Genomic DNA, 26,149 nt, shown 5'->3' with positions numbered 1-26,149 from the left:
TGGGATCGCCGAGATGCGCGCGACATGTCTCAAACTTCTTATAATCGGATTGTCGAGCGGCTGATTAAGCGGCGATGCTCGGCTCGAGTCTATTCTATTCGAAAATCAAATCTATTTGTCGTTATCTATTTCATTATGATTTCAAGTATGAATTTGGTTTTAGCCAGCAACGAAGAGTCGTGTGCTGCGTGGGCGAGAGTGACCCATTGCATTAATGATATTAATGAAGAGAAGAAAAAAAAAATAAAAATAAGATTAAATGGAGAAAAGAGAAAAGATGGGTAATAAACGAGATTAAAAGTGTCATTGACAGAGTGTTGGGAAGTGTAAAATTTGTTGGAATAATAGTGAGTGAGAAATCCTTTAGATTTTACGTTGCCGTAATTATAAGTATTCGCGTGCAAATCGGCCCTCGAACATTTACAGAGTCGTATTAACACGCAATTGAGTTACGTTTAAATTTTCTAATAATAATAAAGATAATGTCCAGAGCAGTCATTCGCTATATTATAGAGTACCATGAGAGCTGATAATTAAGGATTCGATTAAGCTATTTAGTTGTTTCAAAATTATTTGTTTTTATTAATTTAAAATTTCAAAATTTTAAATTTACAAGGACGATTAGTAGGCTTGGTAAGGATTTTAAAAATCGGCAGTCCCGTTACACAGATCTGCTTTAACCAAGTAGCCAACAATTAATTAAGAAAAGCCAGAGTTAATTTTACTATAATTCATTGGAAATGGGCTTACTTATATAAAGTAAAGACGTTTCGAACGATCAATTAATACATACATACATACATACATATATATATATATATATATATATTAGTCCAACTAACTCCGATTTTATAAATTAATATAATTCCTAACTTATTGAATGAAATACTCATAAAAAAAAAAAAAATGGACCTGATACGATACTTACATATATATTGTATAAACAAATATAATCATATTTGTCACAGATATACTCGAGTGCGAATGTATTAATAACTGAATGCATTAAATTTCATTGCGTATTGTAAGATAATAATAAATGATCATATTTATATATATATATATATATATATATATATATATATATATATATATATATATAATGAGCATGTGTTTTATATATGTAACTAACTATACATGACAATTTATAGAAATTTATAATTTTCCATTCTGAATGTTCTGAAAATATTTTTGAATCAATTGACCCAAGTATAGTTCTAGTCAATGGCTACCAACTTCTGCACATTAACATACAACATTTCTTATTAAATCTTAACTATTATTCAATGACAATTGTAAATCTAAGCAACACAGTATATTTAGACAATGATTTTTATGATGGAAGCACGATTAAATGGTTACATTTTTATAAAGCGAAGGAAAGATTAATAGTGCTGACGAAAGCAAGCGTTAAAGCGAGTAAGTGAATTTTTTAAATAATTTACTTTGATACCGACAGTATTACATTTTTCTGCATTCGATATATACAGCTTTATACCACCTCAAATAATTATATGCCATTATTGCATTGTATAGTTGAAATTATTTATTATTCAATGTATTTTTTAAAAACATTTCTTTACGTAACCGACACAGCGCGTTACAGCTTTAAATTTATAGGCTTTCCACGCAACCGCAATGCAATTTCGATTTCAATTTTATACAATTTTAGTATAACAATAAACATTGATGAATAATCACATTAGTGAGATAGATATTTAATTAGATATTTAGACATTTAAGATTATAATTATAAAAATAAGCATAATAAATATATAACGCGCTTATATGAAAAATAAACAGAGATGAATTAATATTAATATATATATATATATATATATATATATACTTGTAATTGTAAACGTATTAGAACGGAGTAACAAGTTTCATTTGAAATATTAACTTTTATTATAAATAATGCAAATATGACACTAATAAAAACATACTATTAATATTTCTATTATACAAAGCCACTGTTGACTGAATATTTGTATTTTTTAACGATAACAAATTTATCTCAAGTTCCTAAAATGTTTCCGACATATTTTTTTTTTTTTATTTTTGTTGTTGTTGTTGTTGTTGTTGTTGTTGTCGTTGTTGTTGTTGTCGCTGTTATTAATTCATCTTTATTCAATAAAAAGTATTATTACATTACGATAAATACGTCTCTAACGTACAAGCAGTGTACACAAACCAAACATACGCATATATTACAAACCAAATATATTAATATAGATAATCGTATAGACGCTTAGAATTATTTTAATGAAAGTAATTGTTTTTTCTTTAAAATAATATGGTTTTTCTTACTTGGTTAAAACAGTTTGTGTAATTGTTCATATTTTAAAAAATAACAATTTTTAAGTGATTCTATGCGACAGATACCACGATCTTCATTATATTTCGCTAGCATTTTAAGAACTAATTTTTATTTACTTTAACTATAAGAACTAATTTTATATTAATTATTTAGTTATAATATTAATTATTATAAGTGTTTTTTACAATTTCGTTTTTTCTTCTCTTTTTTATAAGTTTATTTATAAGTTTTTTGTATAAGTCTATACTTTTTATAAGAGGAATAATTATAATAATAATGATATTAATAATAACCTGATCATTCGTTGTAAATTAACAATTTTGTGTAAATTACACGAGGATGTGTTCGTTAGCGTTCACTGTATACAGGAATCGATAGATCTGTAGAATCATGGATTACACTATTGACATCTTTCATTGTCAATAGAATAGCTTATACTCGTGGGTATAGTTTAACTTTCATTAATCTACCTAAGTAATTACATAATTCACTAAATGCATTGTATTTCAGGGTAAGAAAAATATTGAAATATTTAAAATATTGTTATCTACAATATAATTAATGCCGAAAGCTCGTAGATACATCTCTTAACGGATAACATTTTATTGTAATTAGTCGATTAATAAGTAGTACGTTATATTAAAATTAATAGAATTTCCTCGATGTGATTTGCCAGGAAAACATTAAATTTGAATATGTAATAAATATAAAAGATATCGTCGTTATAAAAAAAAAAAAAATAATAATAAATTATCGATATATATGAATAAGATATACTGTATGGGTGAAACTCGTACAAGTACTCGAAGGAGAATATATATGGATATATTTATTTTAATTTTATCATTTTCAAATTATTATACACAGATTAAGAGAATTTGAATTGCCGAATGTAATTTAAGTTACCTATTTGCCAAAATATCGATGATGCGTTTCCACTTGTACAGCCGCTAAAAACCATAATACTATGATAATGTACTTTTTCTTTTCTTTTTTTTATTTTCTTATATATATATATATATATATATATATATATATATATATATATAATTAACAAATTGTATTAATAAAAGAAATTTTTAAATCATTATTAAACTTATTGTGTTTGATTGTGTGGCTCTAGTTATTGTTGCAACCTTGTATTAGATTATAATTTGCCTTACACAAATTATATGCAATTTAAATTAATTTTAAAAATTATAATTATATTCACTTATGAAAAAAAAAAAAAAAAAAAAAAAAAAAAAAAAAAAAAGAAACTCCTTAAAACTAATTTAAATTTCGTTCTAATAAATTATCATTATAATTTAAAATTACAAATTTTTCTTTTCTCGATAGTATAACACGAATCAAAAGCTCTTTATATAAATAAATCGTTCAACTTTATTTATTTATTTATTTATTTTTTTAGTTCAACAAATTTAATTATACTACCCTTGCTACGTAATCATGTGCTATATAATAACATACGATAGCAGTGATAAAGTATGCCTTGTGATTACAGATTCAATTATAATTCGTTGTTAAAATCATATAGACCAGTGTGTTGCTCCGAGATGTGTATCTTAAATTTGAAGATCTCATGCTCCTGAGAGCATATCGCATCGTACTTCCAGCAAATGGATGTTTATACTGTACAAAGAGCTGAGGACGTTAACATTTTCATTGTATCTAACAATCAGTAGTTAGAAAACTGCGTATAATAAAACTTGTCTTTTAACACAATGTATCCTCTGATCGATCGATCAATCAAGCCATTAGATATTATAAATCAATCAATGCTATGTGGAGAATTGGTTCGAAACGATAATTTTTCCTATTCAAACAATCGACCAGTGCCTAAGTTATTATTGTGCGGATATTATACTTTGGTCGTTCTCGTAATTAACACACCGTCCACGTTAATAATTAATAATCGCCAATAGTCTGTAACCCGCTGCACGCCCGCACGTACAAAACATAAAAGTCCCGTGGCTGAGTACGTAAGACATTAGAAAATGGGGAAGCGCTCGCTTTTCATACCTGGCTCAATTTTTATTTTTCAGATCGAAGTGAGCAAGAGAGTCGGGGGATCGCGGGTCGCGAGGTTAAGTATCGCTGTCCACTTTGCGGTCGAGGCTACAAAATCAAAGGCTCGCTGATGCGTCATATGAGGATCGAGTGCGGCAAAAATCCAATGCTCAAGTGTCCTTACTGCGACCATTGCACCAAATACAAGACCAGCATCGTCAAGCACATCAGGCACATGCATCCGGACAAGCCCTGTGGATGAACAAGTATTGACTCGCTTTAACCGGGCGCGATCGATTATTTTAGTCGAGTTCGTTCGACCTATCTCTCTCTCTCTCTCTCTCTCTTGGCTACTCTTAACGACAACTTGATGCTAGCGTGGGCATTCGTGCGATAATTTTACCAAACGACCACCAACGACAATATTATTTCATTCTTACGTTCAAATTATGTTTCACTTTTAATGGCTTATATTGTTGTTGTTGCTGCTGCTGCTGCTGCTGTTGTTGTTGTTGTTGTTGTTGTTGTTGTTATTTACAATAAATTACCAATGCATATTTTATTCGAGAGTATGGAATTGCCGTTAGGGTTACTTTTTATCTTGTCCTTTAATTTTGCAACTCTTATTTTTATATTTATTTTAGCTATTTGCTATTTGTATAATATGTAATATCAAGCATCGATCGTAAAACTTTAAATATTTTACTTACGCTTGACTTTATACCAAACTGACAAAGATTGCTACGCTACTCCAAAGACGCATATTAACAAACATTCGAAAATCATGTTTTGTAACAATCATTGTATATTATTATATAATATTAATATGTCTATGCAGATTATAAACGAGAGAAGGATGTTGTATTTAAATAAATCGAGCAAATATTTTACATACATTCTTTATTGTCTTTACAAATATATATGTGTGTGTGTGTGTGTGTGTGGTGCTTTAAGTTGGTGATAGAATGATAATTAGATAAGCTGCGAGTTTAATCCAATGTTATAAATGAATATGTACGATTTTTGTAAATAAATCGACTCATTTTATTTATCAATGAGTATTGACATCGACATTTTTACCCACTCATTTATTCGAAATCTTATTGGAATCTTATCGATTATAGTCATTACAATTAATCACGCATACAAATTTTCTCATACAATTCGCACATTTATTATTATTATCAATCGATTCGCAATAGATAATATATTAAATTATAAAGTATCTTATGCATTGCATGGATGCAATGCAAATCCCATTATAATTTCATATATTTTCATGTCGCGGTTGATAAAAGAAGCTCGAGTGTCCCACGACACTTTGAAATTTTCGTTTCTCGGACAGTAATGGTAATTGAGGATAATCGCGTTCAACTACGTTTTTCCTATTATCCAATGCAATTTTTCATTTGTTTTATCTCCTTAAGCCCAAATAATGCAGTAAATAATTACTTAAATACTCATACCATTCACAATATTCACGATCATTCACAATTTATAATTGTAACACTGCCGTGAATAATATGCTAACTAAAGAATGCGTAAAGTATGCTGCGTTAATTATTAATAAGCATGTCGTAAGTATTTCCACCTCTAGAAGCGCACCGACACGACCCAACAACCAATTTCCCGACGACCCACCAACTAACGATACGATAATCTTCTGATTTCAGATTGCCCATACATCACCTACGGCAACTGCAACATAGCGACTATATCTACGACCTCCAAGGAGATGAACGCGCAGCGTCGTCTCCGCTCCGGTGTCTCCATCCTCAAAAGCAATTGGATACCGCGAAAGTACTTCTGCCCGGACTGTCGACGAATCTTCGACATCCGTGCCTCCCTCGTGCGTCACCGCATGTACGAATGCGAGGGCACTAACGAGCCGGCCAAGCGAGAGAACAAAAGAAAGCCAGTGACAATGGTGAGGACGAGCAGAAGGAGCAACACCAAGATTTCAAAACACCAGCAGCAGCATCAGCATCAGCAAGAACGGCACCAACAGCAGGAACAACAAGAGTTCCAGCACCACCACTACCAGACTAGTATATCAACGACGAACTCTAAGAGCAAAAGACTGTACCAGTGTTCCGACTGTGACAGGGGCTACACCTTCCTCACGTCACTCTGGAGACACCAGAAATACGAATGCGGTGTCGAGCCAAGATTCGCATGCTCCATCTGCAAAACCAAATTCTCTCAGAAAGGCAACTTAAATCGGCATGTTCAGAACGTACACTAAGCACAATCGCTCGTGCGTTCGTTTTTCGTTAATTTGGCTTTAAGGTTTATGCTGCTTTGCTCATTCGATGAAGCACAGTTCAATTTGATGATCCCTTATGCAAAATATTCAAATTTAAAACATAAACAAATCATTAACAAATCCGATTTTTCATCGTCGATTCGACGTTGAATAAAAAACAAACAAAAAATTGCCCTATTTATAGCCCTATATAAACTTTTAGAAAGTTTAAACAAGGCTATTATTTAAATTGTTGAAATAATTTTAATTTAAACAAATAATGAGAGTAAAAAGTTAAATTGTCAATTAAATTTTTATATTTACTTTCAATGTTCCATCAACAAAAGCAATATAATTATAATGCATTGTTATTCAAAGTTTACTTTCACTTTCGTTCGTGTATCCACTCTATGTAATTCGCATTAAAATATTTAATGTTGATTTTATGACAAATGTATGAACGTAAATCATATATTAATAGTGAGTATAGAGTTAAACGAACATTAATATACATACATACATACATACATACATACATACATACATATATATAACTACATATCCTTAACAAAAATTCCTTCAATACAGATTAAAAACATCTTCTCTTTTCTATTATATAAACTACAATAATATTCTCATATCATTTTAATCGTATTTAATTACATTTGAAATATTATTTTAATATAATTTATTATGTTTCATACAGGTAAGAAATCTATTATTTCATTTTCTGATTATACAGTTAGTTTTCTAAAATATCCCAGTAGTATGACCGTAACTAATCATTAATACATAATAAATATTAATATATTTTTATTGTATTTTTCATTTTTTAAACAAAGTATATTGATCTCGCAACAAATAAATTAATGATCATTACGATTCATGAATACATTTATATTTTCATGTTAATGGTAAAAAGCCCAAAAATTATTCATAGATAATAAATCAATTTGGGATAATTTAAAATTCCAAAGTCATGACAATTACTTATATATATATATATATATATATATATATATATATATATATATATGCGTGTGTTAATTTAATTTTATGTTTCATTTTACTTCTAATTTATTATATTAAAAATAATATATACATATTTGTATAAATATGTGAAATAATTACTTGATAAATATTTAAGAATATTGCATTCATAAATTATCATATTTATAATTTATCCAATAAATAATTCAAAAAATTTTAATCAATTGCGCCAAAATGAAGAATCATTTGTTTATGTATTCTCTAAAAATTATAAACCTTGTTTATTATGGAATACTATTAGTTTCTGGAATCTATAAATATTTTTAAGATATAATGTCAAAATAATAATTAACTTTAAAATATCAAAATAGGACATATCTGTATATTGGTATATGTCCACTATTACTTATAAAAAAGTGATACCTTTTAATAAATATTTATAAAATTGAGAAAATATTTATAGATAAACTTCCATGTAATCATAAGCTTAGATAAAGTATAACTTCATTTTTATTAATTTATTTAATACCACCGAGCTATTCTATATATAATTATTAAACCTCTAAGGAAGGCTAAATCTGACGAACTAAAAAACAATTGTTGAAAAAGAATATACTAGAAAATTAAAAAAAAAATTATTAAAACTAACAGATTTAATAGAAGCCTTAATGAAATTTATAAAAGACAGAATAAATATTAATAAATGCTATTAAATACACGTTTTTTTTTTCTTCTTCTTTTTTTTTTTTTTTTTTAATTGAGTACAATAATAGTATATAGTTATGCTTGAGCAATGCTTTAAAATAAATTTTAACATTACATTCATACGATAATTAATGTTTATAAAAATAAATATTGAGTCTGCTAAATGAAAAAATTGATTATAAAGTGTTTTTTCTTTAAAATTGTCGACTCGATTTAATTATTAAATTGCCTGAATAATAATCGATTTATGAAAAGTTGTATGTTTCATAAATACAAACAATGTAAACGTACGATCTTTTCCTACGTGTTACTCTTTTCATTTGTTTTTTTTTCTTTTTCATATTGTAATACAATCATTACAATATCTTTATAATAAAATGAAGTGAACACGATAATCGCATAATGTTTATGCATTGCACAATATAATTTCGCTATATAAATGATATAATGCACATTTATACAAAACTGGAATTCAAACGCTTTCTTATATAATTATAATACATGTAATCATTTTTTTTTTTTTTTTGAATCTCAATAAACTTGTTGCATCGTGAATATATAATTTTCTTTTTGGATATAAATTAAATTATAAAATTACATCCTATGCCAACGAAATAACATTATCTTCAAAAAACAAAAATTCCCTCTTCATTGATAATTCTGTTTAATTGATATATTAAGGTATATAATAAAGATAAATAAATAAAATAAAATAAATGTAAATATCCTTTCCATTTAGTCATCCAAGCTTGTTTAATAAATGTTTCTTGTTGGACAAAGAGTACGCCACCATTGATTCTTACTTCTCAACAAATTACCATCAAATAGTTAGCGCTTACTCATAATTTTTACTTACAAATTTGCATAAAAATCAAAGATAATGATTGTTGTGTCACAGTCAAATCATCGAAGAATAATCCCATTCGCGCAGCATCTTGTACAAGTCATTGTGAAGTAATCGACAGTGTGTGACTTTATGCGAAAGTATTGCAAATTTTTACAATGTTACACGCTTTATTTTTACATCTCATATCAAAATCTTTTTCAAAAAGCCCAAGAGTGTTAGCCATTTGGGGGCAAAAGTCGTTAGATCCAATTGAAAAGTAAAGTGCATAGTTGCATACACTGCTTGTAGCACCACAATCGCCTCCATTGCTGTCACTTCTAACTGTCCTGTAGCGTGGATATTTAAAGCAAGCACTCGTCAAGACAGTCACTAGTCAGAATTGGTCAGTCAGAGTTGGTCAGCCATGAGCTAGTCACTTATAAACGCAGGCGCTCTCTTACTGAGGACGCCAAGGAAGAAAGAAGCTCTCTTCTTTCAACAGAGTCGTCACGGGGGGTAACACACGTTCAGTTTCGTGCAGCTACGTCAGCGTCGAACCTCGCACGCATAGTGCCAAAGCCCACTCTCGGCAAGTGTTCGCTTCCACGAGTCGGTGCAAGCAAACGCCACTCGAAGCAATATATATTAAGGTATCGAACCATCTCTTTACACTTTCACACCACAAGAATCCATCGTGAAGGAGGCGAGGATCAGGTGACCACCACGTGTGGCACTACACGAAGAAGTGTCCGGAGATTTACGACTTCACACTTCTCCCTGTACACATCCACCACCAAGTGCACTTGACGTCAAGAGGATCCGGATATCGACGACCTCTAACCTCGACATGTAGTGCAAGTTACCACCAAGGAACAGCAAGATGTCAACGATTCTCATCATCTACGTAGAATCGTAATAGCGTAGTTGTAAAATAAAACGCAATGAAGATGCAGGAAAAGCAGTTGTGTTGAATAGTCGGTTCAAGCTCTACCCCTTCCACTTTTCTCCCACCAGTAAACTGACGAACTTAGTCTAATTCTAAACTTTTCTAAACTTCTAAACTTAGTCTAATTCGAGTACTTTTTTTAAAAGATACGGAAATATTATATATATAATTCATTCAAATTCTTGTTTTCTCTAAGTTATAGGTGTTTTGTATCATGTATACTACTAACTATAATAAAAATATTTAAATGCTTGAGATTTATTCATCCAGTTTCCAAAACAATTGAACAAAAAAATGTATCTTATCACACATTGTTTTGATAACATTATTTCCTTGAAATTCAATTTCTCACTGATAATAAAAAGTTTGTCCATGTGAATATAGAATTTTATGTAATCACCAAACTCATTGTTAATAATTTCACTTGTAGGTCAGTTCGAGATATTTATGACATCGTACGCGATGTTAGACAATCCAGAAATTACTAAATTGACGACGAATCCTAAGCCGCAGCGCCAACAATGTGGAAAAACGTATTCCAGGCGCCAAAATTATGATGAAACATTTGAAATTCGAGTGTGTCGGCCCCGCGCCATATTTTCTGCCATTTCTGTCCGATAAGATTCAGGCAAAAAAAGAATCTTCAACGTCATCTACTGAATAAACACACTTTTGATGCGAAAACCAGGGATTATAAACCGTCGATACTAATAACTTTCGATCTTTACACTAGCCGAAATTTGCGAAAATTATGTTTTTTATCGATTTTTATCAGCATTGTGAATTAATAAAAGTTTAATAATGCGATAATATTGATCGATCGCTTAACAAACGCATAAGGCAAATTAATTAACAGCTAACCATTATAATTATATAATATAATATATTGTTGAATAGTATCGTATAATGAACATTAATCGATTATATTATTAATTAATCTACATCGATTAATAAATAATAAAAAAAAAAAAAAATTTTTTTTAATCTTACCGTATCAAACGTGTTATATTTTAATAATAAGATATTTTAAAAGTTAATAGTATATTTATTTATCATCTTTTTGATAATTAAGCCTACTAATGTAGCTATTAATCATTTGTCTGTAAATAATATGTCATTTACTATTAAATAAATAATCAACTGTATTTCTTATGAAATAGAACATAAAGCTAAATGTTTATTATTAACAAAATAGTATATTTTTTTTAAATAATGTATATATAATTTGTATGTATTTTAAGTTATATGTATATTTTCATCCTATTTATACAGATGCATTATATCGAGTGTTTTTAATATTAAATCGAATAAAATATTCAAGATATAGTTTTCTTCGTACAATTATTGCCCACAAATGTAACACTGATACTTATTTTTTTAATTTCAATTAAATTCGATTAACCTTCAATACTATCTCCTTCGGTTGTCACGTTATTTTATTTTATATTTTAGATTGCATATATGTGTATTTTTTGTTTCTTCATTATATTATATAATTATAAATTCTTAACAATTCAATCTTATTAAACCAACAATGTTAACACATATTTTATAAATGTATGTTGAGAAATATGGAATTTTTAGGGAAACCTATCGATTCGTTAGCATAAATATTCGTAGCATAATTATAAACATAAATATAATGTATAATTGAATAAAAATAAAAAAAGTACGCAAATCTTAGAAAAATAAATGGTATGACATTTGTTAATACTAGACCGGTGATTTCATTTGTGTGTGTGTGTGTGTGGGGGGGGGGGACAACAAAATTAACAATATATATTAATTTTTACAATTCCCATTGATGTAAGGTTCTATTACACTCGTATAATTGTTTTTTTTTTCTGCTGATATTTAATATCTACCGCTCATCGTTCTCAAGTAGCAGCCTTCTTGTATTAGAATTATTTATAGCCGCATAATATACTATTTGCAGATTATCCTTTGAATTGCACGTTTATAAAGATATGACAAGCTTCAACTTTTTTTCAAACAAATTTCGCATTTCTAAATTATAACAATTATTTTCCCCTCTACTAGTGTATATATAAAAAAAAAAAAAAAAAAAAAAAATTCATTCTCAAAGCTTGGGTATTAATCTAACTGCATATTATCGTTTTTGCCATTTTGCTTAATCTTTAGCCACGCTCTAAGCGGCCATTCAACGATAGCCGAACATCAAAATTATAAACTAACAGATGATTCCTTATTTTTCAGATCCTACGGACTTTAGCGCTGCTCATACACATGGAAAATCGTATAAACCTCCCCATGATCTCAGCAATCATTACAGACAGAATTCTAACGAACGTAAAAGATTCGCCTGCGACTTTTGCGATAAGCGTTTCACCCAAAACGTCAGTCTACGTCGGCATCTGCTGCAGTTCCATAACGTTTATCGGCCTCCCCTTAAGCCCTGCCGTAGAAAGAATTTGTAAGCAAATTATTTTTTCAATGTGATGATTATAGAGGATTACTGTGGAGGATAGTGATAAATATAAATGATCTCTAATGACAAATACTTTGTAATTGTTGTGATGATATTTCGAAAAACGAAGTATTATGAAGCAGATAAGTTGAAAGTATCGGCTGCGAAGATAATTATTTACTCAACAATTATAACGAATTATCGGCTCATGAATTCTTTATAGATATTGAATTTTTATGAAAATTTTAGTTATTACTTTATGATATTTACCGTGATATTTTAAAATAAATGGCAATTAATCGAGATTATAGGTCCTTTAAATTCAGATCAAACGATAAATTAAACACTGCGGTTATATTTGCGATTATTTTGTTTCATACAACTAAATGATATAGAATGAATAATTGTGTAAAATTTAAAATCATATATGAAAAATAAAAAATTTAAATATACGAACAATTTTTACATAAACGTTTAAATTAAGTTAATTGGCTCTGGCATAATGGTTAAATTTGAAATTTCTAGACGTATATAGGCAGGTTATTAAAATGAAACTCTAGTTAGATTTTCGTAAAATATAAATTATATTATCTTACAGTAAAGATAATTGTATTATACTTTTACAGAGCTAAAAAATAATTAAGAGCTGATGTTACTAAAAGTATCGATATAAAATTTTATTTAAAGTATTTTAATGAATACTGTGGACGTCTTTTAATTAGCTAAAAAATATTTCCAAAGAATTGCAAATGAAATTATAATAATTTTTATGAGTGCGGGTGTCAAAAGAGATAAATATACAGAGAGAGAGAGAGAGAGAGAGAGAGAGAGAGAGAGAGAACGTGGTGTCGTTTAATAACTGCTTAAGTTCACATGTTTGACGTGCCATTTAACAATTATTCGTTTTACGTCAAATAAACTTAATTGACACGATTCATACTTCATAATACTTACTTCGTAATATTTAGTACTCATATTTTTGTTAAGAGAGCTAAAATTTACTTCGATTAAAAAAGAATGTACAAATTGACTAGACTCGTGAGTATCGTTAACTATTGAAATTTTAAATATCGAAACGAATTATCGTTAAATATTATTATCGATTCCGATCGGAAACTATGTAATATAGGAATTAATAAACCATATAATATAGCCATAATGGTATATTTAATTATCAAAAACATTTCTATTTATGAAAATTTATGTATTAAAAATCTGTTTGAACAAATTCTTTAATCAATATGTTTGATATATACATACATATATATATATATATATATATATATATATATATATTGAAAGATTTGTAAAATTATTTTATACATAATAATTCTTCATAAATATATAAATATATTAAATCTTTCAATTTAATTACAAGTTAACCTCAATTTTCATATAAATTTTGCGATTAAAATAATCTTTTTAATAATAAAATCGTTATGTAGATGTAATGAATGTCATTATTCTGTTCATCTAAAATAAATAGTTAAACGTTCGAAGCGGATTTGATATTCGGATTTGATATTTGAAAAATATTTCACTCGAATCCATTTTAAAAGATAAAATTGAATCAAAATCATTGTTAGAGATATTTTAATTATTAACGTTAAAACAAAGAAGAAAAAAAGTTTGATGTACGTAAATATTGCTAAAAATAGCAGTAAAATATATTTTTTCACTCATAATATAGCGTTAAAAAATTGTGTAATAATAATTTTTACACGTCACGAATTGTTCTATGTGTGATATGCAGCTAGTATCTGATAAAAATACTATTTAAATCATTATATAAAATAATAATTATTATTTTTTATTTTGCACAAGATGCTATTATTTATATTAATAATGCTAAATTCAGTCGACATCATTTTTGTGTTTCATTTGTGTTTAAGTATTTTATATTATAATATAATGTAGTTAATAGTTAAATTTTAGTTATATCGAAGATATTAAACATTGCTCTAGATATACGAACTTTTTAATATGTTCATTAAATTTAAAATATAAGTTACTTATAAATACGACTGATAATTATTATTGTGTAACTAATTGTGGCCGATTAATCTAAGAATGAAAAATTCACTTTAATTATATAATAATGGAAGGTTAATTATAGATTTATAAATACATTAAATTCTTTACAAATATGAATGTGATTTTATAATGAAGAAATCGTTCATATTTCTATATCTAAGTACAACAAATTTAACCATATATACGTATTCATTACATATCTTAGTTTTATTCTTCGATTATGGCCGATAATTGGCATATTATTATTTGTCATTGTATCGTTGTAATGAATAAGAGAATAAATAGTTGAATTAGAAATTGGAGTTACGGGCGAAACGATGCGAAGGGGGCCCTTACGATTTCATTTATAAAGTATTATATTGTATTATTGGAATGGAGTAAAAAATTATTATGATCGAATTTTGAATTCGCATTATATATTTATAAGGTGCTCGTGTAATTGTAAAATGCATAATGTAATATTTTATGGATATGATAATTGATGAAATCGGAAATTTTTGCGCAAAGACTCAATATCAGATTTTACGTTCAAATGTACCGTTACAAGACTATAATTTTAGTTACATTGATTAATTAATCAACCTATGATAATTATTCGAAAAATTATAAATAAAATAAAAAAAAATTTTTATATTCAAAACTTTCTACGACCGTTTGATGTTGACTTTATTAATATTTTTAATATAATTTTCTCATCATTGGGAAACATAATGTATAATGAAAATTACAACCCTAACGATATATTTCATAAATACACTTTTATTAAATGCAAAATATACATTGTTATATAATTTGTTCCTAATCGAGCATAAATTTTTGATCATTGCTATGATAATTGTAGATTTCATGTAAGTACATCATAAGTAATTCGATAATGTACGTAAACGTCATCTATTTATTTTCACATTACAAGATTGTGAATATTACTGACGTACTCGATTATAATAAATACATTTGAACAAAATTTATATCATATTCATTATTATGCTTTTAAATTTAATGATTTATCATTGTTTTAATTTCAAGTTAATTACAAGGCCATTATTAAAAATATTTGCGAACGTCAATGCGTCGCTTCATGTTGGATAAAAGTGTTGTAAAACTGAATAATGCTAATATTGTTGGCATTTTTAAGGATGTTTGATTGGACCGTAAAATTCATTGTTTATATAATTTGTATATTGAGTTCTGAAGATTAAGCGTGAAAAGGGAAGTATTTAAGGAAGCAAATCAGTTGATAAGCCTATCGATAGAAATTATAGATTAATAGAGCCGTCGAAAAGAAGCTTTCGGCACTTGAAGCTATTCGTTCAAAAACGAAAGCATCGGAGCATCTCACTCCGCAACATCACCTGGCTTGATTACGAATATCCAGCCAGCAACGGGCGAGGACATCGTATGACAGCGAGAAAAAAATAAACCGATAGAATCTTGTCTGTCTTGTTGTTACAGTGCAGCTGTTCCGCAGCACCTTGTCCCTGGTAAGATGGAAGTGGTGCAAGGGGGAGCTGCGTTGCCTAAAACTTGGCAATTCGTGAAGAAGTAGACACGAAATATTTCTGGCGAATCGAGGCACTTAATCCCTGTCCCTTTTTCTAAATAACGGGCGAGGATCGCGATTGATAATTGTGAAGTATAAGACACGAGGCCGCGAGCACAACGTCGATGTGTCCCGAAAGAGCCGAGACACCCTATGGTAATCCTTTCTCCAACGTTGATTATAATAATTCTGAAATACCTGACTGGCGACTAGTATTTTTTGCATAATTAAATTGAGCTATTTATTGCATTTGCTACTGCAGCACTTCATACGATAAAATAAAACACTAAATAATAAGTTACGTAGTAGAAGTCGTTTAACGTAGCTTCGGTCATGGATGTTCCAATATTATGCTCATTTTCGCAATGCAATCCTATTCATAAGTGATGAGAATTAAAAATAATAAAGTCAATGGCTAGTTAGCTTGTTTTAGCTAACGATTGAAGGAAAATAAAAATCTTACGTTCATTGAATCCAGCATTCATTGTTAATTATTATTGTTATGTATAATACGATTGGGAAGAATGTAATACTTGATTTGAATACTTAGATAGATAGACATTTGGCAAAATAGATATCATTGTATGTGAATCATTAATCCTTTGCCCCTAACTCATTCATTATACATTATATATGAACGATAAAACTTGTTCCGACGAATCTGCTAGTTTCCAATTGTCTACAAATCATTCGCTTATCCTTTATTACGTATAAATTTGAAAAACGTGCGAACGTTCGATTTCGTAATTTCTATATTCTAGTTACGATTGTGAATGCATGCGGTTAGAACAACATGTTAAATGTATAAAGGAATCAATTTTACGATTCATTTTATCGGAACAAAAATTAAATATATTTTAATATTGAGAGAGAAAAAAAAGCATTTAATTAGGTAATTGATTTTCATTTTAGATTTGCTTATGCTAATAATTTTTGAGATGATAAATTCTTAAAGAAAATATGACTATTTTTTTAGATAATTAAAACGGTTTTGTACCTTTGATATTTAAATATGCTAAGTACACAATTTATTAAATACTAAAATAAAATGTTTTTCATTTTTACGATTTGACCTAATCAATATTGCAATTATTAAAATTTTCTAATCATTAGCTAAATGATAAAATTATCTTGTTGCCAAGATACTGTGGAAATTGAGACAAGTATATTTCTGCCTATAAAGAAAATATAATTAATGTATGTGTAAAACAAAAGTAGTAAAGACTAAATAATCTTTTTATTTCGTTATTTCGTGTATGTTCCCCCCCCCCTTTTTTTTCACTGTTACATTTATAAGGATGAAAAATTATTTGACCGCTCTATGCAAATGAAAATGATTAAACTCTTGTATTTATTGCGGTAAGTCTCGAGCAAAGTATAATAAATAACATGTACATATTGATTTTAATTTTAATTTTAACAAATAATTTAATTTTTAACAGTCTCAAATGAGTATTGTTGAGATATTGGTTTCCCATGGTTAAAGAACAATATTCCATCGCCTTTGTGCATTTTCCTATTAATAATCGATATTTAACATATATTATAATAAGTTTATTCACAAAACTTTATCTATATAGTTAAATATTACGCCATGACGAAGAAAAAAATACCTGCTTATGAAAAACGACGTAATTCATGTAAGCGAATAATATTTTTAAATAACAAATTATCTTAAGACTCTGAAATATCTGCAATGGCAAACGATAAAATCCACTGCCAGCCGTTGGTATTTTACTAAAAATAAAACTTACCTTAGAGATCAAAAGCCAGTAGATAAATCTCACGTTCTGAGTTTTGCCTTTAGCCCTTACATTGGGAGATGCATTGCGATATAAAGTTTTGATAAATTGTCGCGAGTGCAATGCTGAAAATGCGAGGATTGGCGTGTCGTTAAGTGAGAAATAAGGAGGCCACGTCATTGGAGAAAGTCCGTAAATAAGTAGTGCGCTCTGCTAATCTCATTGATGTTTTTCTCGTTTCAGTGTTGCATCGGTAAGGGCAGAGCGCAGAGCCCCCGTTACGTAAATTCTCTATTCGTTCAGGCCTGCAACGAGTCTTAGATGGTGCGGTAATTGCTCTGGAGGAGACAAGGAAAGAGCCCGAATGCGAGAACTCGATGCCGAAACTAAGCTGCAATCTCTGTCTCGCCCCTAAGATGCTCGCAAATGTTCTAATGAAAGCCACTAAAGAAGGATAAATTCAGCTAGCTGAATGCATGATCGGCGAATCGGATTAGTTACTAAGCGAAGCGTCCGGGAAACTTTGTCTTACATGTAGTTTTCGACTTTCATCTGCGATTAGTCCAAATCGCTGTAATGTAGGGCTACAGAGTACTGATCGCCCAAATTTTATATTAACACGCGAAGATGAGAGAAGTTTTATATTATAAAATTTCCTTATTGTTCGTTCATTTTCCATCATTTTCCAATTGATTTAATCGGCTATTATTACATCTACATTTAATGGCGCATCGTTATACTTTAATTATCATTTCTGCCTATAATGAACTTGTATTAAAAAAAAAATTCGATAGATAATCTGCATTAGTAACTGTCTGCCAGAAACATTTACATCAACTAAATTTACATTTTGTTAGTGCAATTACCATATTATATATCATCATAATACAATGACATTTGTGAGATATAAATAAATCTGACAGTTGATAAATACAAATTTTTAACGAATTCTTACTATATACTGTTATTGTTATTATCGTTGTTGTTGTTATTATTATTATTATCGTTATTATCGTTATTATTATTATCGTTATTATCGTTATTATTATTATTATTATTATTATTATTATTATTATTATTATTATTACTTTTGAATTGTATTATATAATAGTAACGAATCTAAAAAATAAAAATGCTCTCATCTTCCTATCGATACGTGCAAATTTTATTTCATCCCTTTTATTAAGAGGAGACGAGGAAGTCTATAAATATTTCCATGTCAATATTTTCTGTAAAATAGCATTTATTACATTATGTGCTTACACGTAGCCTTAACTCACGATAAACTTATCTCATGAATTAACCTAATGTATAGCTTAAACTATGGTAATTTGTAAAAGCATGTCGTCAAACTTCAATGCCCTATGATCAATATATATATATATATATATATATATAGCAATTTGTAAAGTCCCAACGAGCAAATCCATTGGCAACTAACTCCCTTCGATCACTCCCAATGCTATTTGCAGCAATCCCAATCATCCACTTCATAAAACTTTTTGAGTATTCGCCGTATTACGTAAACTCACGCCACGTGCGGTAAGTTTTCTAATGCCTGAAGCAACTACTACCTGAAGCACAAATGCGGGCTGCTGCAGTTCACGTGTTTCCCTTTGCCCCTTCATTGCCTTCAAGGTCATCATTCTTCACGCGCATCGGACCGAGCATCGCCCAAACATTCTAACAAATATCCAATACTCGAATAGTAGCTTCGCTTATAAAGTGATCTTGCGAGATTCGTCGTGAAGATTAATTAGTAATGTTCTTCGGGCGCACGGCATTGTAATCGCCGTCTAAGAATCGATTTGCAAACGACTATTTAACAATATTTTTTGTTTCAATGTAATTTGCATGGTTCGTCGGGGTTGAAAGAGAATAAATATTCACACGTCACGATAAGCTCTCAGAACTATATAATGAAGCAACGAGTATGTTAGTAGATCCCCGAGGAGAAGAGAAAAAATATTATATTACTCACATACGTTTATTAGAAATTAACGATTAAAATTAAACTTTTGTCGAATATTCATAAAATTATCTTAAACCTTTCATGAATGATACAGACTAAACACATAGCTTTGATTATTCGATACTTTTATCATGGAAAATAATAAGACAAATATGTTTATACATTTCTAATATTTTAATTATTATCAGCCCTATTTCTATAATCTTGTTCATTTTAAAATCCTTTTAAATGCAAAATATACAATGAAAATAAAACATATATGTTGTATTCTGTAAATTTTACTTTCTTACAGCAAATATGATGCTCTGTCACAATACAAATTCAAAGTTTAATATATATATATATATATATACGTACGTTGATAATAATATTAAAGCATCGATTAATGCTAATTAATGTTGTTTGAAAGTAAACATAACGTTAATTTTTTAATTAAATTCAAAAAAAAAAAAAAAAAAAATCTACGTATAAGTAATAAGGTATGGATATATGTTTAATGAGAATGCATCGCTCGTGCATTACACCAAAGTTTACAAATAAAAATCACAGTATCGAAAAATGTTATGCTTCGGTATAATAAAAAAAAAAAAAATGCGCAAACAAAGAGCGAATATTAATCACGAATATAATAATGTTTCTATAATAAATAATAAATTACATTGTCTAGAGGAAAATTAGCTATTCTAATAAAATTCCAATAGATTATTAATGTAAGCTAATGTTTTCCTTGTGATTAATTTATTTGACTTATTCTATTATAATATTTTCTTTAATAATCTTATGTATAATGAGACTACAATAACAAAGAGAAGGGAGGAAAACATCGCTGAGATTATTCATCTTTAAATTTATGTATTTAAAAAATCTTATGTATGTCACGTGTTCTATTAATTAATTAATGTAGAATTAAATATAAAAAAATAAAAAAAAAAAAACTCTATTGGTCAAATATATTTTGTATATCTATTCATAATATATCTTAACTACTTGGCTCTCCACGGAATGCGTTTCTGCATGAGAAATTAACAGAAATTACTACGTTTCCAATACATTATCACAACAATTATGAATTATGCTTTATCATAAACAAAAGCATCCACTTACTTATTGTCCCCGTTGCCACTTCATTGGGAAAAATCCGCTTTCAAAACGAAGATAGAAATTACACTTACCCTTGCCCACCCTTAATATCCAAGCGTAATAATAACAATAATAATAACAACAACAATAACAACAACAACAACAGCAACAATAATAATAACAAGAGAATGCTCGTTATATAATAGTCATTAAAAATTATTTACAGATTATAGTCTTACTGTTAAAGTAAAATATGCTTAAGGTAATATAACGAAGCAGATATCCTCGTATTATAAAGCGCCAGGGCGTGACAAGGCTTTGAACCTAATATCCGGGAAAAAGACTGTAAAGAGCCTTTGGTTCGCCAGGTCGGGAAATCGCACATACACGACGAATTCAATATCGCCGCTTTACGCACACGCACGCATTTACAATTAGGCCTCAGATACACTCGAGCATGGATTTTATAAAGTCTCGCCCGCCCGCCCGCCCCCCCCCCTTCCCCCATTGACGTGTTTCTCGTCTTGATTCCTGCTTCAGGTAGCACGAGGTCGCAGCTGAGCTGCCGCAACTGCGGCCGTTCCTACTCGAGGCGGGATAATCTCCAGCGCCATCTGCGCTTCGTTTGCGGCCAGTCGCCAAGGTACGTCTGTCGCACCTGCAAAAGGGCCTTCAAGCAAAAGTCCAATTACCAGCGGCACGTTGCCAGCGTCCACGGATTCAAGGGCACGTGAAGCCGAGTCCCGTTAGCGAATCGATCAACTCCCTGACTCTCTCGCCCGTCCATTACCCGTCCTTTCATTCTCCTTCTCCCTTCCTCCTCCCTATGCTTAGCTAATGGTGGCTAATGTTTCGCAGCGCTCGCGACAATTTAAGAATTCGAGGGCTGGATGTCGGTGGAGAGGTTGTGGGTGTCGTTCGCTCTCGTCCTTCGTCGTTGATTGGCATCGGGTAAACTAAAGTCCTTTTGATTTTCTCGAAAAATATTGTTTCGAGTCACGCGCGAGTCTTTCCTTTGAATTTGCATTTAATAGCCGATCATTGTTCATTTTTCAAAGCAACTCCGCTATCTTTCACTACGCCCTACATTCAAACATTTTACGTAAGAAAGCCTTGCATGGTATTATTATGATCTATTAAGGGGAAAGTTTTCATGTTATTTCAACTATCGAGGATTTCAATTATCATCGAATAAGCGAAAATTTTTAAGAAAATTGTTGCATCTGACAATTGATTACCCATTACAATGAACTCAAATTCAAATCTCTATAATTTAATAATGACTGGGAATAACAAATGACGCCGTGCTCGGCACTAAAAGTATATTCGTATGTATTTCGTGAAGCTGTGTAAATAAATATGCCCTGCCTGCCTGATTTAAGACTAATGTCACATATTCCATTATATTTACGACTAATCGCTTAATCCATTATGAAGTGGTGAGACCATCTTTTTATACATTTGAGAAGCATTAGTTAACATTCATCGACGTATAATTATAAGTAATAATTAATAATTGTATTAAAATTGATAAAGAAAAAAAAGAATATGACAATAGCGTGTGAAGTGATGATTTTTCAATCGTTACGAGAATACTTGCATAATGCTCGTTGAAGCGCCACCTATAAGAATCAAACTGCTGATAGTACATTACATCTTGATATTTGTAAAAGTAAACAGAGAATCGCTGGAAAATCATTGTACACAATAGTTGTATAATCGTATATAAATCGGGTGGCAAGTTAAATTGATTAATACACAAAGTGCGCATTAAAGATGAATTAAACCAAAGTTTTAATTACATAAAAATATTTATTTATTATTTTACGTTATTTGTTGGTGGGAAGCATTTTTAACAATTATCAATTTTTCATTTTTCATCGCCGCACATGAATGGAGACATACACAATACAGTTTTCTAGTACCTGTCCTTAGGTATCGTATTATTTTTAAACTTCCAACAGTTATTATTACCATTATCATTATCATTATTATCATTATCATTATTATCATTATTGTTATTATTGTTATCATTATTATCATTATTGTTATTATTGTTATTATTATTGTTATCGTTATCGTTATCGTTATCGTTATTGTTGTCGTTGTCGTTGTTGTTGTTGTTGTTACTATTATTATCATTATTATTATTATTATTATTATTATTATTATTATTATTAGAGTAGATTATTATAGATTATTGTATATTAGTACATTAAAAAACGAAAGGAAAATTTGTAACTAACAATAAAGTATTCATTTATCGAAATCGATTACTCATTTGACAGTTAACGAACGAGTACTTCGTCAAACATGCGAGAAAAACTGTTAAATTGTGTTTAAAAAAATGGCCAGAATGGTGATGATGATAAGAAATGATGATGATATTTTTATTTTTATTATTTTGCGATTATATGTTATTATAGGGTTCGTGTCTCAATGATATTTTGTACACGTTTAAATGTTTGTTATATGATAAAAAAAAATTTACTTTTCACTTAAATTATAAATTTGCTTTCAATTTTAACTTATCGTCAAGCGTTATGTTATCTACATACATAAATTCAAAGAACTTCTAAATATGAAAATAACAAACATCTTTAAAATTAATGATAAGCTATCGAACTGAACAATTATATTTGATATCCGACAATGTTCAGAAAAAAAAAAGAAAAAAATAAAAACAACAACAATAACAAAAAAAAAAAAAATTATGTTCGTTTTTAATGATATTACAGTTCTTTTTTTTAAAACAAAAATACTATAATCTTTGATTTTATCAGTCATATTATGAATATAAAACAATATTTTTGTAAATAAAATGACATTTAGATGAATGATTTTCGATTTCGCTTATTTTTTCCCCCTTTGAATATTCTGCCAATCCAATATTTTATTAATAATCTGTTCATAAATTATTATTTTTATACGAACTAAATCTCACCTGCCATTTTCTGAAAATTTTCAGATACAGCTCTAATGACTGAGCTTATGGAGCATACTTTGATTATTTTCAAACTGTTTGAAGAGGATATTTCTCAAAAAAATGACGCGCACTTTCTTTTTTATCTTCGGATAGCAAAAGAATATTTTATATTTTGTTTTACAAAAATTTTATTTTCAGGACAAAAGCACTTTTAATTGAAAATTTCTGACTCTGATAATTCATTTAATCCATTTTTATGCGTATGTGAACCACTATGAATACAACTGAACTTTTGAATTGAAAATCGACAGACGTGTATGAGATTTTGTGCAATCGCATGGGCAAACTTAATCAATTCTAATATGAAACTTTCATTTCTTTCAGCAAGCAGATCCGAATTCCGGAAATTAAAACTACCTTTGTCTGGCTAAGCAATACCATATCCAATGAATAAAGGCCACAAATGGAGGGACATTATAGAGAAATATTATCATTAAAAACTCGAATCAGGCAAATCATCAAAATTGTTATAAAAAATCATAATAACTGCAATATAGACGATGTGAATGAAATAAAATTAAAACGAATTACAATATAATGAAATGCAATTTACAACTTTAATGTACAACTAATTCATAAATTAATTAATGCCTTAAGATCCGTCGATATTAAATTTCTTTAAATTAGATATAGAATTATTTTACTATAATATACTTATATGAATTTATAAGCTGTTTAATGAAAGAATTCAAATAAATTTAATGTTTCGTTGACTATCCAAGGAATTAATTTTCGTCAATTAATTACTTACCAAGATTGAAAAATTTAAAAGTTATTTGTATTATTTTATTTTTCTTTTTTTTTTTTTTTTTTTTTACGAAAAGTGATATTTTAGCCGAGAACATCATGTTTAAGTTATTTATATATACATATATATATATATATATAAATATATATAACAAAAAAAAAATCCATTGAACTTTTTTTACATTTGTAAAAATTAAGTTCAGTCGTTTATGTCTTGTCATTTTTTCCATACATAATTTTCATTAAAATATAATACGACATAATACATATTTTAAGTGACATTTTTTTTTGTTTTGTTTAATACATTAAGCATTTAACGTATCGTGGATCAAATATATCCAAGATTATATTTTCTTCGCATTATTTATAGGATAATTATGTCCTTGTGTCGTTATGTGCATATTGTTTTGCGAATAAAATATTTATCGTACATTTTTATTCGCTTTTGGTTTAAAATATTACATGCGCTAAGAATCTTTATCTAGTCAAACACAATGTCTCGCATTTATAAATCCGTTTCTCTTAACAATTTTAATTCTAATGGAAAAATAGCGTACCAATCACCTCGGCACCTAGATTAAAACACCTAATAAATATTCAAATAAAACGAACAACAATGATATAACGAATTGTTGCAGTTTTCTAGCACTTGTAACATTATAAGTCAAAAATTCCTATTGAAAAATTTGAAAGATTATAGATTTAAATATGCTAAGCTACTCATCCGCAATGAGTTATGCGTTAATGCTAGCGAATGACTCCCAAATAACAACCAACCACCAGCGTTCGATAATAAGCAAAAAAAAAAAAATAAATAAATAAAAATTATCTATCGCCGAATTCAAGCGTCGCTCACTGAATAACTAATGAGACATGTCCATAATTCCGATAATTATTATTTACGCAGAGGACGCGATGCTGACGAGCGCCTGGCTAACTGAATCCGAAGACATCGACCAGTCAATATTCACCGAGCAGTTCCTTGAGATCGACATCGATGACATTTATTTATCAACACCATCGATCGTTGAATCGGAGTGCGTGCCGCCCTTGACCGACCATCAGTTGCCGCAAATGAAGCGTCGAAAAAAAACGACAAATCCAACGCCGCCAGTTTGGTATTACTGTCCACTTTGTGGCAAAGCTTTTTCGCGGCCACATAGTCAGCGCAGACACCAGAAACTATATTGCAAACACGGGAAGCTCAACAAAACCATCGAAACTACCAACCCAGCAGCGGTCAATTATAAGAAAGAAAATATCTAGTAACGAGCGTTGATGTTTTTAATTAACAATGGTGAGATTAATTTAACCACGTGTCCCTTGGCTATCAGTCGCTCCACCTGCGGCTAAATATTACCAATTACTTCCTTTACTTCTACATTTTTCCTTTCTTATTTCTTACCATAGGCTAAAATTTCTTTGTAGTTCGTTAATCTAAGATTATGTGAGATAGAGTTGGATAAAAACTTTATTGTCATCGGCACCGGAAGTTTTGACGATCTCGTTTAATTTTCAATAATAAAATCTAAGATTTTTCTTCTTTTTTTTTTTTTTTTTTTTTTTTTTTTTTAAAAA

At 29.3% G+C, this 26,149-nt stretch overlaps 2 protein-coding genes across 3 annotated transcripts; both read left to right on the top strand.

The window, feature by feature from the left end:
- Positions 1 to 277: 277 nt before the first annotated feature.
- On the top strand, positions 278 to 21,572 carry LOC105364495 (zinc finger protein 169-like). Its single transcript, XM_011502426.1, has 4 exons — positions 278 to 281; positions 4,366 to 4,584; positions 6,004 to 6,540; positions 21,379 to 21,572. The coding sequence occupies exons 1-4, from the start codon at positions 278 to 280 to the stop codon at positions 21,570 to 21,572; spliced, it is 954 nt and encodes a 317-aa protein (XP_011500728.1).
- An 803-nt stretch (positions 21,573 to 22,375) lies between these two features.
- Positions 22,376 to 26,083, top strand: LOC105368594 (uncharacterized). Of its 2 annotated transcripts, none has more exons than XM_011507648.1 (2): positions 22,376 to 22,773; positions 25,479 to 26,083. In XM_011507648.1, the coding sequence occupies exon 2, from the start codon at positions 25,487 to 25,489 to the stop codon at positions 25,835 to 25,837; it is 351 nt and encodes a 116-aa protein (XP_011505950.1). In that variant the 5' UTR covers positions 22,376 to 22,773; positions 25,479 to 25,486; the 3' UTR covers positions 25,838 to 26,083. The 2 variants fall into 2 exon arrangements, with proteins under 2 accessions (XP_011505950.1, XP_011505942.1); XM_011507640.1 differs by lacking the exon at positions 22,376 to 22,773 and adding an exon at positions 24,326 to 24,408.
- The last annotated feature ends 66 nt before the right edge of the window (positions 26,084 to 26,149 follow it).

Source organism: Ceratosolen solmsi, unplaced genomic scaffold, assembly GCF_000503995.2.
Source record: "Ceratosolen solmsi marchali unplaced genomic scaffold, CerSol_1.0 scaffold10, whole genome shotgun sequence".
Classification (NCBI taxonomy): Eukaryota; Metazoa; Arthropoda; class Insecta; order Hymenoptera; family Agaonidae; genus Ceratosolen; species Ceratosolen solmsi.
This window is presented reverse-complemented; position numbering and strand designations above follow the sequence as displayed.

What these genes read in the sequence shown, in the direction of transcription:
- LOC105364495 (XM_011502426.1), top strand. An exon ending in CATGCATCCGGACAAGCCCT is followed by an intron (nt 4,585 to 6,003) that starts GTGGATGAACAA and finishes TTCTGATTTCAG; the next exon opens with ATTGCCCATACATCACCTAC. An exon ending in AACCAAATTCTCTCAGAAAG is followed by an intron (nt 6,541 to 21,378) that starts GCAACTTAAATC and finishes TTCCTGCTTCAG; the next exon opens with GTAGCACGAGGTCGCAGCTG.
- LOC105368594 (XM_011507648.1), top strand. Translation starts at nt 25,487, where the DNA reads ATGCTGACGAGCGCCTGGCTAACTGAATCCGAAGACATCGACCAGTCA.